At 51.3% G+C, this 15000-nt stretch overlaps 2 protein-coding genes across 3 annotated transcripts in view; one reads left to right on the top strand and one right to left on the bottom strand.

Annotated features, from left to right (window-relative positions):
- Positions 1-11775, top strand: part of HDAC1 (histone deacetylase 1) — a 40519-nt gene extending 28744 nt beyond the window's left edge. For both annotated transcript variants that reach the window (XM_049774811.1, XM_049774810.1), the window contains 10 exons: positions 2379-2517; positions 2976-3117; positions 4730-4822; positions 8213-8321; positions 8405-8545; positions 9703-9811; positions 9905-10035; positions 10268-10420; positions 10906-10951; positions 11180-11775. In XM_049774811.1, the coding sequence (XP_049630768.1) occupies positions 2379-2517; positions 2976-3117; positions 4730-4822; positions 8213-8321; positions 8405-8545; positions 9703-9811; positions 9905-10035; positions 10268-10420; positions 10906-10951; positions 11180-11207 (1091 nt within the window). In that variant the 3' untranslated portion in view covers positions 11208-11775. The remainder of the gene's footprint in view (positions 1-2378; positions 2518-2975; positions 3118-4729; positions 4823-8212; positions 8322-8404; positions 8546-9702; positions 9812-9904; positions 10036-10267; positions 10421-10905; positions 10952-11179) is intronic.
- A 678-nt stretch (positions 11776-12453) lies between these two features.
- Positions 12454-14114, bottom strand: MARCKSL1 (MARCKS like 1). Its single transcript, XM_049775046.1, has 2 exons — positions 13975-14114; positions 12454-13260 (listed from the first exon to the last, which is right to left on the bottom strand). Exons 1-2 carry the CDS (start codon positions 14062-14064, stop codon positions 12718-12720), a joined length of 633 nt encoding a protein of 210 aa, XP_049631003.1. The 5' UTR covers positions 14065-14114; the 3' UTR covers positions 12454-12717.
- Positions 14115-15000: the final 886 nt, after the last annotated feature.

Genomic DNA, 15000 nt, shown 5'->3' with positions numbered 1-15000 from the left:
CCCTGCTATCATTCTGGCTTCTGCCAGGAGTAATTTCTGAGTGCAGAGCCAGGAAGAACCACGAGTACCATTGGGTATGGCCCAAATCCCCAGAATCAAGGGTATAGAAGGAAAAATAATTGCCCACAGTTATTCATCCAGGGAGTAAGCCAATGTACCGTTTTGGTGTTTGTACATCCTTTTTCATAAATATAAATATATATATGAAAATATATATATACACATATATACACATAAATGTTTAACATGTATATGAACCAAAATTCATCTTATGAAGTGTGCATATTTTTGTGCATTTAACTTAATAAAAATTTTGTATTCTTGGGACCAGACGGTAGTATAGCCTTGCATATGGCTAACCCAGGTTAAATCCCTGGCATCCCATAGGATACAGGGAGCCTTCCGTGATCGATTCCTGAGTGCAGAGCCAGGAATAACCCCTAAGCGCTGCCAGGTGTGGCTCAAAAACAAAAACCAAAAAATTTCCCCACCTATCACCAAAAACAATCCAAAATCTCTTTAGAACACAATTTCTAGTGGCTACGTGGTTAGACATGTTATTTACCTACTTCAGTTGACACAGTTGATCCATTGATCCCTTCTTTTTTTTTTTTTTTTTTTGGTTTTTGGGCCACACCTCATGACACTCGGGTTATTCCTGGCTATGTGCTCAGAAATCACCCTTGGCTTGGGGGACCATATGGGGCACCAAGGAAATCGAATCTCAGTTAATCCTAGGTTAGCATGTGCAAGGCAAACACCCTACTGCCTGTGCCACCGCTTGTCCCCCATTGATCCCTTCTTGTTAGTTTTTGTTTTTGGGTCACACCTGGTGGCGTTCAGGGGTTAATCCTAGCTCTGCACTCAGAAATCGCCCCTGGCAGGCTCGGGGACCATATGGGATGTCGGGATTTGAACCACCATCTGTCCTGAATTGGCTGCATGCAAGGCAAATGCCCTAACGCTGTGCTATCTCTCTGGCCTGATCCCTTCTTGTTGGATCATTTGGATTGTTCCATGTTTTTATTAACATTAGAGTCTCACTCACAAATATTCTTGGCCCTGTTAGTACTTTATACCTCTGATGTTTTTTGTCATTAAAAGTGTCTGTTGGGGGCCGGAGAGATAGCATGGAGGTAAGGCGTTTGCCTCTCATGCAGGAGGTCATCGGTTCGAATCCCGGCGTCCCATATATGGTCCTCCCGTGCCTGCCAGGAGCAATTTCTGAGCCTGGAGCCAGGAATAACCCCTGAGCACTGCCGGGTGTGACCCAAAAACCACAAAAAAAAAAAAAAAAAAAAAGTGTCTGTTGGGGGCCCGGAGAGATAGCACAGTGGCGTTTGCCTTGCAAGCAGCCAATCCAGGACCAAAGGTGGTTGGTTCGAATCCCGGTGTCCCATATGGTCCCCCGTGCCTGCAAGGAGCTATTTCTGAGTAGACAGCCAGGAGTAACCCCTGAGCATCGCCGGGTGTGACCCAAAAACCAAAAAAAAAAAAAAAAAAAAAAAAAAGTGTCTGTTGGGGGCCCGGAGAGATAGCACAGCGGCGTTTGCCTTGCAAGCAGCCGATCCAGGACCAAAGGTGGTTGGTTCGAATCCCGGTGTCCCATATGGTCCCCCGTGCCTGCCAGGAGCTATTTCTGAGCAGACAGCCAGGAGTACACCCCTGAGCATTGCCGGGTGTGGCCCAAAAACAAACAAACAAAAAAGTGTCTGTTGGTAAACCACAATATATATATATATATATATATATATTTTTTTTTTTTTTTGGTTTTTGGATCACAGCCAGCAGTGCTCAGGGGTTACTCTACTCCTGTCTCTATGCTCAGAAATCGCTCCTGGGGACCATCTAGGCTGCCGGGAATCAAACCATCAACCTTCTGCATGCAAGGCAAAGCCTTAACTCCATGCTATGTTTTGGTTTATTTGGGTCACAACCAGCAGTGCTCAGGGATTACTCCTGGCTCTACGCTCAGAAATTGCTCCTGGCAGGCTTGGGGAACTATATGGGATGCCGGGATTCGAACCATCATCCTTCTGCATGCAAGGCAAACGCCTTACCTCCATGCTATTTCTCCGGCCCTATATTTCACACACACTCTACTGCCAAAGTCTCAGTAGAGTGGTTACATACATGGTTTTATTCTTGTTGATTTTATTTAAGTATGAATAATGTAAGGCTTAATGATGGGTTACTACACTATTAGGAAAACTTAGCTTTCATAAAGTAGCCTGTACTATTAGAATAGGTGAGAGAGGCTGGCTAGCGAATTATATAACACTGCTGTAGAGTAGACAGGTCTGCCTCTCGGTGGGCTTCTTGGGTCTGAGGGCAAAATGGCTTGGTAACATGCTTATGTTTTCTCTCCTCTCGCTCAGCAAGTGCTGTGAAACTTAATAAGCAGCAGACGGACATCGCTGTGAATTGGGCCGGGGGCCTGCACCATGCAAAGAAGTCTGAGGCATCTGGCTTCTGTTACGTCAATGATATCGTCTTGGCCATCCTGGAGCTGCTAAAGTATGCCTCCCTGGCCTTGTCTCTTGAAGGAGCATCTTAGGCGAGGTTCCCTCTCCCCTCTCCCCCTGGGCTTGCTTCCCTAGTTTGCTTTTCCTAGCTGTGTGCTGGCTAGATATGTTCGGTGAGTGTCTCTGGCCGTCCTCTCCTTGACGGGGTCTTGGTTTGATCTGAGCCCACGGCAAGATCAAGGCAGGGGCTGCTCAAATCCTGCCTCCAGAGTGTCCCTGTGTGGCCGGAGTTGACCCTGGCTGTAGAGTAGGAAGATCGGACTTGGTCGGCTTGGTCAGGCCTCTGGAGAAACCCTGCCGCTCTTCCACCTTCCTTCAGCCAGTTTCCACGTCTCTGGTGCTTAGAGATACCTGAGGGAGGCAGCCAGCCTGGTAAGCTGGGACCTAGCGCCCTTGGCGCGTCCCACTTTTACAAAGCCTCCAGACCTCCTAACCCTCTTCTGATCCTAGGTATCACCAGAGAGTGCTGTATATTGACATTGATATTCACCACGGTGATGGTGTGGAGGAGGCCTTCTATACTACAGACCGGGTCATGACTGTGTCCTTTCATAAATATGGAGAATACTTCCCGGGAACTGGAGACCTACGGGTGAGATCTCCAAGCAGGGGTCAAACAGCTCACCCTCAGCTGCCAGTTCTGTTTCCTATTTCATGTTCCTTAAGTTCACCTTCTTTTGCTATTCAGATCACCATACCCCAGTCGGGGACACAGTCCATTGTCTCTTTCCTTTCATTATTCCAGACAAAGAGAATGATGATGAGACATAAGGACCAGGAGAGATAGTGTTCTCCTCACTCATTGCACTTCCTACAGCTAGGTTGCATCATACCATTCAGTCCCATATGACTTCAGTTTTAGGCCCAAAGTGGTAAGTTTTTTCCTATAGCCTAGAAATGGAGACCTTATGGATCATCTCAGGGTTTCTTAACAGATCATCTTTCCTTTGACCATTTGAAAGCTGTGGCCTCTCTCGCCAGGAAAGTATATGAAAGGCTGCATTGGATACTGTTTAGCAGTATTTTCTAGCCTTTCCTGAAGGTCGTATCAATAGACCTCAGGATAAAAGTCCTCAGAAGCTAATTAATTGAACTCTCTAATTCTATTAATACACTATAAAGCTAGCCATTGTTCATAGCTACTAGCCCCTCAGGTGAAAAAGTGACACCAATTAATTTAATTCTTGTTTGTTTGTTTTTGGGCAACACCCAGTGATGCTCAGAGGTTATTCCTGACTCTGCATTCTAACAACTCCTGGCAGTGTTGGGAAACCATATGGGATGCCAGGATTTATTTGAACCCTGATCGAGCATGTGCAAACACTTTACCTGCTGTACTATCTCTCTAGCCCCATAAAGGACACCAATTTAATTGTTTGCTATGACCAACATTAGTATAATTGGACATTCATAATTTCAAAGAACTTGCCTTTCTGCTGCTGCTTTTTTTTTTTTGGGGGGGGTCACACCCGGCAGTGCTCAGGGTTTACTCCTGGTTCTGCTCTCAGAAATTGCTCCTGGCAGATTTAGAGGACCATATGGGAAACCAGGAATCGAACCACTGTCTGCCCTGGGTTAGTCCTGCGTGCAAGGCAAAGACCTTACCGCTGTACTATCTCTCCAGCCCTCTTTAACACTTCTTAAGATTGGACAATAGGGCCCGGAGAGATAGCACAGCGGCGTTTGCCTTGCAAGCAGCCAATCCAGGACCAAAGGTGGTTGGTTCGAATCCCGGTGTCCCATATAGTCCCCCGTGCCTGCCAGGAGCTATTTCTGAGCAGACAGCCAGGAGTAACTCCTGAGCACCGCCGGGTGTGACCCAAAAACCAAAAACCAAAAAAAAAAAAAAGATTGGACAATAGTAAGAGTAGGAGGAACAGTGAGTAGGAAACCTTGCTGAAGAGGAACAGAGTTGTTGGTGTAGGTGTTATTTTTATAACCCACACCAGTGGTGGGGGAGTATGTGCTGTGGGGAAGATTATTTCACCCATGGACATATAAACAGGTCCCAGTCTGGTTGCAGGCTCACTGGTGTTTGAGAGATATGATTAGAACTTGCTACCAGGGGATTTTCCTAAGCTCTGTCTCTGACCTGCCTCCTATTCCCAGAGTCACTTGCTTAGAATCACTGCTTTACATTCTCATTATTTGAAGTTCCTTGTTGCTTGTTCTTTCAGTTTTACCTTACTGTTCTTCTTGATTAGGATATTGGGGCCGGCAAAGGCAAGTATTATGCTGTTAACTATCCACTCCGTGATGGGATTGATGATGAATCCTATGAGGCCATTTTCAAGCCGGTAAGTGTTTTTTTCACCACTTGGGCAAAAATGGGATCAATTTAAGGGGGGGAACATTAAATAACAAAGCACCCTCATGGTGCCTCTGGGACCTCTCCACGGAAAGGCTGGCTACATGCCTTTCAATCCTTAATTGCATGCTTTGTGGTCAGTGAGAGGAACAAAATTCACCCAAATATTTGTTGATGCCTCTTGTGAGCCAAATACCCATTGCATATAATATTATGTTGGATGGACTGGAGCGATAGCACAATGGGTAGGTGTTTGCCTTGCATGCACCAACCCAGGTTCTATCCCCTGGCATCTCATATAATCCCCTGAGCACAGAGCCAGGAGTAACCCCTGAACACTGCTGGTTATGGCCCCAAAACAGAACAAAAATATTATGGGGCCAGAGCAATATTATGGCATGTAGGGCACTTGCCTTGCATGCAGTCAGCCTGGGTTTGATCCCAGGCACCACAGATGGTCCCAAAATCTCTTAGTACAGAACAGGAACAGGCTCACCCTGAGCACTGCTGAATGTAACCCCCCCCCCAAAAGTATTGTGACAGGACCAGAGAAATAAGATAATGGGGCCAGAGTGGAGGCGCAGCAGTAGTGCGTTTGTCTTGCATGCGACTGACCTGGGATGGACCGCAGTTAGATCCATGGCATCCTATATGGTCCCCCAAGCCAGGAGCCATTTCTGAGCACATAGCCAAGAGTAATTTCTGAGACTCACTGGGTGTGCCCCCCCCCCAAAAAAAAAGATAGGTGTTTGCCTTTCTCACAGGCAATCTTGAGTTCAAGTACCTCTGACATTGATCTTTGAGCACAGAGCCGGGAGTAAGTCCTGAGTACTGCCAGATGTGACCCTAAACAAAAAAGATTAAAAAAATAAAAAAGAGGGGCCGGCGTGGTGGCGCTAGAGGTAAGGTGTCTGCCTTGCCAGTGCTAGCCTAGGACGGGCCCCCGGTATCCCATGTGGTCCCCCAAGCCAGGAGCGACTTCTGAGCGCATAGCCAGGAGTAATCCCTGAGCATTACTGGGTGTGGCCCAAAAACCAAAAATAAAATAAAATAAAATAAAATAAACAAAAAAGGGGGCCAGAGAGAGAGTTCACATATTAAAACTTGGTGCTGAAAGGGGGCCAGAGTGAGATAATACAGTAGGTAGAGTGATTACCTTATATGTGACCAAACCGTGTACAAGGATAAATAGAGTAAGTAGGACAGTTGTCCTAGCACACGGCCGACCTGCGTTCAATCCTCAGCATCCCTCAACATTCCTCAGCAAAGCCAGGAATAACCCCTGAACGTCATTAGGTATGTCCTAAAAACGAAACAATAAAACTTGCCTCTGAGCAGTACTACAGTATCTCTGAGGATCACTGGCACTGTACAGGGCCTTAGCAGCTCTGCATCCAACTGCTTTAGCATCCAACTGCCTGTCTGCATGACTACTATCATCGGAGTGACCCTGGGCCCACTGAACACTCCCACTGTTTGGGAGTACACCTCAGTGGTAAGATAACTAACTGATCCTCATATATGGCCCCAGATTGTGTCCCCAGCACCAAAAATATTTGGCTTTGTTTACTTGTTTTGACATGGGGCCAGGGTGATACTGCAATGGTAGGCTTGCTTTGCATGCTTCCAACCCAGATCCAATCTCCAGCCCCACATACAGTCCCCTGAGCTTACTAGGAGTAAGCATTGAGCACTGCAGGGTATATCCCCAAAACCAAAAGACATGCTCTTTGTCCCTGAGGACCCCCATCCTGTGATATGGCACATATCATAATCTTTGTGGCCTGGGATCACCGTGGTCTGAGTAAAGGGTGTCAGAGTAGTGACATTTGAGTTAGTTTTCTAAATGAAGCAGGATGTGGGAACTGGAATATAGAGTGACAGTTGGGAGAGTGAAAGGTCCCAGTGAAGGGGCCGGGCGGTGGCGCTGGAGGTAAGGTGCCCCGGCGCCCCATATGGTCCCCCAAGAAGCCAGGAGCAACTTCTGAGCGCATAGCCAGGAGTAACCCCTGAGCGTCACAGGGTGTGGCCCAAAAACCAAAAAAAAAAAAAAAAAGAAAAGGTCCCAGTGAAGTGAAGGTGTTAAAATCTAGTGTTAGAAGCCAGTGTGATAAAAAGAAGAGAAAAAAAAAAAAAAAAAAAAGAAGCCAGTGTGATGTGTGGAGGAATACTAATAGATGTATTGGGAAATGAATAGAGGGTCGTTGTTTCCGATAGCCCTTAAGAGTTGGCCAGGGTGATAGCTCAAAGGGCAGGAACCGCCCTAACATTGAAGAACATGCTTTGCATGCTGGAGACCCAAGTTCAGTCCCTGATGCTACATGGTTCTCCAAGCACCTCTGGAATGACCCTCAAAAACTAAATTGACGGAGCTGAAGAGATAGTACAGTGGATAGGGTGCTTGCCTTGCACAGGGCCAGTTTGGGTTCCATTCGTTCCATTCTAGACATATATAGTTTCCTGGAACCTGCCAGTGTTTTCTTAGTGCAGAGCCTAGCCACAGGTGTGACCCAAAAATACAAAAAAATAGCTTCTGAACACCACTGGGTGTGGCCCATAAGCAAACAAAGGAGTTTGAATGCCAAGGTGAATGGTTAAATCTTCACCAGTAAACAAAAAAGAATGACTTATTAGTATTGATCTGAGAAAGTCAGGTAGTCATTCAGCAAACACCCAAGTGCCTGCTATATGCTTTATCCTGTCCATATAAAGAAGTCTGAGGAGGGTCTCTGTCCTCAGTCAAGTTAGACTATAGTTTTGAGAATAGGAAAAATAAAAGTGAAGTGCTTCCTTGCAAATGTCTTGAGAACTAGGGGGTGCACAGTGGTACTCAGGAGTTATTTTCTGCCTCTACTCGAGTGATCCGGGCAGCGCTGGGGAGAATCAATGAATCAATTGAAGATGGCCGTATGAAAGGCAGAGTGCCTTACCTCCTGTACTATATCCTCATTTCTTATATTGCTTATATCAAGTGAGTAGAGAGCAAATTCAACTAGGGGGCAAAATCTTTCTAGAGGATGTGGCTCTGGAGTTTGGGCAGTGACAGAAGTAAGATTGAGGATGCCAACAGGGTGTAACACCCAATGATGCTTATGGGGCTTGCAAGGAATCACTTTTCAGGGCTTATGACACATGCCTTGCATGTGCAGCTTGAACTGACTCCTAGGCCTAGAAGATGGAAGGCTAGTTGACATCCTTTCAGAATGGCATTAAAATCAGTGGGACAATGAGCACCTTAGGCTGGTTCTCCTTTTTCTCTACCACCCAGTGTGAGGGAGAGTAGCAAGGAAGGAGTAGGAGGTATAGAGCAGGAGAGTGCTGTTCCCATCCCAAATAGCTCTTCATGAGGCTTATCAGTCATCTGGATCTACCTCCATAGGTCATGTCCAAAGTAATGGAGATGTTCCAGCCCAGTGCGGTCGTCTTACAGTGTGGCTCCGACTCCCTGTCTGGAGATCGATTAGGTTGCTTCAATCTGACCATCAAAGGTGAGACCAGGTAACATGGGGATGGATGGTGGGCCAGATCCTACTAGGTGCTCCTGTAACCCAATGCCTTGTCTCCACACAAGGGCATGCCAAGTGTGTGGAATTTGTGAAGAGCTTCAACCTGCCTATGCTGATGCTGGGAGGAGGTGGCTATACCATTCGCAACGTTGCCCGATGCTGGACATATGAAACAGCTGTGGCCTTAGATACGGAGATCCCTAATGGTAAAGGCGGGGGCTCATGTCCTTAGGTCCACTTACTTCTTCCTGTTGGTCAGAGAACCACCCCTTTTGTTGCTAGTCATTGCCATAGTCATTAGTTTCTACTCGGTCCTTTTCACCCTGTCCTCTCTTCTTCCTACTCCTTGTCTGGAGAATATGGTCGATTTTTTTTTTTTTTTTTTTTGGTGGTGGTTTTGGGTCACACCCAGCAGTGCTCAGGGGTTACTCCTGGCTCTATGCTCAGAAATTGCTGGCAGGCTTAGGGGACCATATAGGGTGCCGGGATTCGAACCAATGACCTTCTGCATGCAAAGCAAATGCCTTACCTCCATGCTATCTGGCCTCGTCAATTTTTTAATTAGCTTTATGTATTTTATTTATTTTTGGGGTTTTGGGTCACACCTGGCCATGCTCCGGGGTTACTCCTGGCTCCAAGCTCAGAAATCGCTCCTGGCAGGCTCGGGGGACCATATGGGATGCTGGGATTTGAACCATGGTCCTTCTGCATGCCAGGCAAATAAATGCCTTTACCTCTATGCTATCTCCCCGGCCCCTATGTATTTTATTTTACTTTGGGGCCATACCTGTCCTTGTAACCCTCAGGGCTCACTCCTGCCTTTGCTCTGAGAGATCACTTCTGATGGGGTTCAGTGAGCATTTTATGGTGCTCATTTTTAAATCCTGGTCTCCCACATGCAAGTCAAGTTCCTTGCCCACTGCTGTATTACCGCTCTGGCCCAGCTTTGGATATATCTGTTCTATAGGGTAACTGGAATAAGTAGAGGGTTTGTTTATGTAAGTATTGTCTAAATATTCCTAGAAACTTGGACCTTGTCTTTATGATGATTTTATCTGTTTCTCTATATATCTCCACCTGTGGTGTGAATACTAGAAAATGGAATTAAAAACACTGAGATCTGACCAGTTAAGTCTCAAGCACATGTGTAGAGACATTTACATGTATAAAGACTTGGATTCAATCCATGACACACCCAAAATGGTTACAGTAATAAAAAATTGGAAAGACCCAACTCTCCCCCAGATTGCAAGTATTTTTCCAATTTGGAAGATGGACGGGTAGGTCCAGCTAAATTTACAGATGCTTTGCTCAGGATCCTATGAAGCTGGTCTCGTGACTCCCCTTTCCTTCCCCCAACTAGAGCTTCCATACAATGACTATTTTGAATACTTTGGACCAGATTTTAAACTTCACATCAGTCCTTCCAATATGACTAACCAGAATACAAATGAGTACTTGGAGAAGATCAAGTGAGTATATCTGCAGACACCCCTTGACTGAACTTCTGAGCTCTGGTTTGTCCCTAACTGGAGCCCAGCCACCCTCTCTCCCATTGGTCATAGACAGAGACTGTTTGAGAACCTGAGAATGCTGCCCCATGCCCCTGGGGTTCAGATGCAGGCAATTCCTGAAGATGCCATCCCAGAGGAGAGTGGTGATGAGGAGGAAGATGACCCTGACAAACGTATCTCTAGTAAGATTCAGATCCTGGGCACCTCTGACCCCTCCCTCCAGCCTTCCTGCGTCTATGTTCTGCCCCTTTCTTTCTTCTTTCTCATCCTCTGAGAAACGCAAGTTCTGTAGGAACCAATTAGGGAGCCCAAGTTCCCTCTCCCTATCCTGTCTCTTGGAAAAGGTACAGGGTAACATGGGGTACGGACTCGAATCCAATCCCCTTCTCATCCATACTTTCCATTGCCTCCAAGTCTGTTCTTCTGACAAACGAATTGCCTGTGAGGAAGAGTTCTCCGATTCAGAGGAGGAGGGAGAAGGTGGCCGCAAGAACTCTTCCAACTTCAAAAAAGCCAAGAGAGTCAAAACGGAAGATGAGAAAGAAAAAGAACCAGAGGAGAAGAAAGGTGGGTTTGGATTGGGCAGTCCTGCCCACAGGCTAAACCCAAGCCTGGAGGAAGGAGCTGGTTCCTCAGCCCTGTGGATTCCATGTTTCCCAGATCCTTCCCAAGCAGGACCCACAAAAGGAAACTCAGCCTTCCTCACCGGTCAATTGAGCCCCCTAGCAGGCTACAGTGTCAGAAACATGCCTGGGCTCCTCATGGTCAGGAGCACTGCTCCAATATACAACCCAAGCCCTTTTCCCAACACTTCTCCCCAAGTTTCCCTGGGGGGCTGCCTCTGCACACTGGCTTCAGTCTTTAGGCTGGGAAACCGGCCTGACCGGTTTTCCTCTCCGGGGCTTATTGGGAGGACCTGGGATGGGCTTTTCTCATTCTTTTGTGTGTCCAGTGAACTGTATAGTGTTGGGGAGGGAGTTCAGGGTAAGTGAAAACCTCATGGGTCTTTCTGAAAGGGCTCCCTAAGCTGTTCCTGTCTTTTTATGTTCTAGAAGTCACAGAAGAGGAGAAAACCGAAGAGAAACAAGAAGTCAAAGGGTGAGGAAGGAGCTGTCAACCATGTCCCTGGCATCATTGCACCAGCCCTTTATTCCATCAAAGGAGAGAAAGGCCCAGGGACAGTTGGCCCTTCAATAAAAGCCTCTTTCAGCATGTCTGCCTGCAGTTCTAGGCAAAACTAGGAAGCCCCAGCCCTCAGTGGTCACCTGTGCACATCATTGTCCCTACTCCAGGCGGTTATCTCATGCTAGTCTCTTCTTTCCACAGGGTCAAGGAAGAGGTGAAGTTGGCCTGAGCAAATCCCTACAATTCTGGCCTCTTGCCAAGTCATCCTATATCCCCCCTTCTACAACCCTAGATTTTATATTTTCTATTCCTGTGTATTTATATAAAAATATATATTAAATATAAATATCTGCAGGGACTAGACAGGAACCAGAACCTTGTACCCAGGGCACATGTGCTGGGTGAGCTCCTCAGCTGCCTTGCTGCTTGTCCCAACCCAGTTTTGACTCAGAAAGGGTGCTGGCATGGATGAAGGGGGCCTTCAGCAGTCATAAGGCAGGATCTTGAAATGCCAAGTGCCTGCTTCATAGTTTTGGAATGGCTCCCTTATAGCACATTCTAGAAGGGGAGACTGCATCTTCAGCTTTGCAGCTCCTTACAACAACATCTGCCATTTTTAGGTCGTTTCTGTTCTCATGCCTTCTTGATGATTCCAGGTGAGCCTGGAAACTCCTACCACCTGCCCTGTCTTCCCCCAATTCTGCAGTGGAGACTGCTAGACCTTTCTTTTTTGAGATACTATTTGCATTTTTGTCAGAATCTTTGTAATAAAATGGTACATTTCTATACCCTCCTGATCTTGTCTTCTGGTCATGTCCCTGGGTCAATTTCAACTCTACTGTCCTGGTCTTCTAAGGGCTGTGAAGATATAAATTCCCAAAACAGAAGACGCCCCCCTCCACACACACACACACACACTTCACATACTTGATCCCTCCCATTGGTCTGTGGTTAACCAAGCTTCTTGTCCTGCCCACAGATCACTCATTACAAACCACCGCTAAAGGGACAACATTTATTCCTTTTCCAAATGTTACAGTAAAACCAGGTGGAAGAGAATGGTTTTAGCAGTTAGAAAAAAAAAGTACAAATCTGGAGTTTGGCCATTAAAAGTTATTTACAACAATGGGAGTGAGGGGCAGGAGAGGGGGCGGGGAGACAACAAGAAGTTGTTTCACATTACAGACCTCCCTCCACCCCAAAGCCTAATACTGGCTCACCGAGAGAGTTGACTCACAAGCAGGAGGTTTGAGTTTGAGTAAGTAAAGACATTTATAAAAACCTAGACGGGGCAGTGAGCACCAGCCCAGGTGCCACGAGGCACAGCACAAGAGACTGAAAACGCAACAGGCGGAAAGCTGGACACTCAGGATTTGGGAGTGTAGGCACCCCACATCTGGCTCAGGGATTTGGGGAGTAAACAAAACCTACTTGGAAAAGAACTGGGGGAGAAAACCAGCAATTGCCTTCGGGGGAGGGGGCGGGGCCAGGAGCATTTCACATCACTAACCTAACTGGGGAAACTGCAAGGGACCACCTTCGACCGGCCTCGGGAGGAAGGCCAGGCGGACGATGGGAGAATCCACAGGAGGGCGAGGAGGGGGAACGTGGCTGGGAGGGGGCGAGAGCCCCTTCCTTTCTGGGCACAGGAAGGCAGCCAGGGCACCAGGTCCAGGCAGTGACCTCGCCGGGACAGCACAGTTTTTGCAGCTCCGAGGTCACCCGCCTGCCCCTCCCGGCTACTCATTCTGCTCGGCGGCCGGCGCGGGGCCGCTCTCGGGCCCCGAGGGGGAGGACGGCTCTGCAGCCTGGGGCCCGGCCTCCTCCGCCTCCGCGTCTCCGCCCTGGGAGGCGGCGGCAGCAGCACCAGCACCGGCCTCGGCGCCCTGGGCGGGGGGCTCCTGGCTCTCGGGGGCGGCGGCGGCCTGCCCCCCTTCCGGGGCCGCGCCCTCCTCGCTGCAGGCGCCGATCTCCCCCTGCTCCTGCTCCTCCTCGGTGGGCGAGGAGGCCGAGGAGTCGCCGCCGCCCTCCTTGCGATTCCTCTTGAAGGACAGGCCGCTCAACTTGAAAGGCTTCTTGAAGGAGAATTTCTTCTTCTTCTTCGGCGTCTCCTTGGGGGCGGCGGCGGCGGCGTCGCCCTTGGCCTCGGCGCCCTGGCCGGGCGGAGCGGGCTCGATGGCGTCGCCGGCGGCCGCGGCCGTGTCCTCGGCGCCGTTGACGGGCGGCGACTCGCCCTCGCCTTTGGGGGACAGGTCCCCGTTGCTCTTCACGTGGCCATTCTCCTGCAAGCGAGGCCGAGAGAGGGGCGCGCTGAGGCCGGGGAACGCCCGTCCAACATCTCCCTCCCTCCCTCCGTCCGTCCCTCCGGCCCATCGGCGGGCGCCCAGGCCGGCAGGAGGCGCTGGTCGGCCTCGGGGGCCCCCGCCCGCCTCCCACCCGTGAACCGCCCGCTCGAGGCCTCGGGAGGTGGGGTGAGCGGGCTGGGGGCTCTGCTCTGCTCGGGGCCGGACCCGCCCGCCTCGCCTCTGCCTCGCCCCGCGCGCGGCCCGTCTCCCAGGGCTCGCTCGGAGCCGGCGGGGCGGCCGGGAGGGACCCCGGGCCGGGCCGGGCCGAGCCGAGCCGAGCCGAGCGGAGCAGAGCGCAGCGCCCCCTCGGAGCGGCCGGGCCGGGCCGCGCCTTTGTTCCCCGGCACGGCGCTCGGGGGCGGCCGGGGGCCGGGGCGCGGCGAACAAAGAGGCGGCGGGGCGCGATCGGCCGGCGCCCCCTCCCCGCCCCCCGTGCTCCCCCTCCTCCCGCCCTCGCCCGGCCCGGGGGGCTGCGGCGCGAGAACAAAGGCCCGGGCGGCGGGCGGCGGGCGGGCGGGGGAGGGGGCGCCGCGTGTCCCGGCCGGACAAAGCGCGCGGGCCCGGGATGCCCGCCCGCGCCCTCGGCGTGCGGTGCGGTGCGGTGCGGGGCGCTGCGCTGCGGGAGCCAGGGGGCCGGGCCGTGGCACCCACCTGTCCGTTGGCCTTCGCGGGCGACGCGCCGGCGGCCTCCTCGGCGCTCACGGCGTCGCCCCGGGGAGCCTTGGAGCTCTGGCTGCCCATGGCGGGGGGTCCGCTGGGGTGGGGGCGCCCCGGGCTCGCGCCGCAGGGGCGGGCGGGAGGGAGGGCGCGCGCGTTCGGCGGGGTCGGTCGGTCGGTCGGTCGGCCTGGCCGGGGAGGGGTGGGGCCCGCGCCGGGGTGGGTGGGAATGGAGCTGCACCCCTCTCCTCGCCTCGCCTCTCCGCTCCGCTCCGCGCCCGGCCCGCTAGCTGCGCCCGCCGCGGTACCGCTCCGCGCCAGAATGCCGCCCGCCGCCCGCCGCGCGCGCCCTTATATAGGCGACCGGGGAGGGGGCGTGGCCGGGCATTTAAATGAGCGGCCAATCGAGGCCCGGGGGCGGGGCGAGGGGCGAGGGGCGAGGGGCTAGAGGCCAGAGGGCCTGGCCGGCCGGGCTCTCTCGAGAGGATGCTGCGCCGCGCGGCGGGGCTGTGTGGTCCAGGCCCCCAGCCGCCGGATGGCCAAGGCCAAGTGGTGGGTCGGTGGATGGTCTGGGAAGGAAAGAAGCGGCCCTCGGCTAGCTGAGTAGGGTAGGGGCGTTCCTAGAGGAAAAGGGAGAGCGTGATCGTGTACTACTCTACGTCGTCGGAGTGGACGCCCCCAACGCCTGGAATGGACACCCTCCTTCCCAGCGGGAGGAGGCTGCATGACAGCAGCCCCTGTGAACTCTTGGAGGGACTCGCAGCTGACCCACACCACACAGGTCTGACTGACGACTGGTCCTTAATTCTGCTCCAGATTGTAGTCATAGAAACACACACACACACACACACACACACACCACTGCTTCTGCACTGCCCCCGCCCCCAGACTAGAAATACCCCTAAGGTGGGGGGGGGTCAACCATTATTACCTTACCTGTCTCCACCCCACCCCCAGCTGAGTCTTTTGATCCAGGACCACTCTGGTCAAAATGGCTTATCTTGGGGTCAGAGAGATAGT

The sequence above is a fragment of the Suncus etruscus genome, chromosome 6, assembly GCF_024139225.1.
Source record: "Suncus etruscus isolate mSunEtr1 chromosome 6, mSunEtr1.pri.cur, whole genome shotgun sequence".
NCBI lineage: Eukaryota > Metazoa > Chordata > Mammalia > Eulipotyphla > Soricidae > Suncus > Suncus etruscus.
The sequence above is the reverse complement of the archived record's forward strand: the minus strand, read 5'-3'. Positions and strand labels throughout refer to the sequence as shown.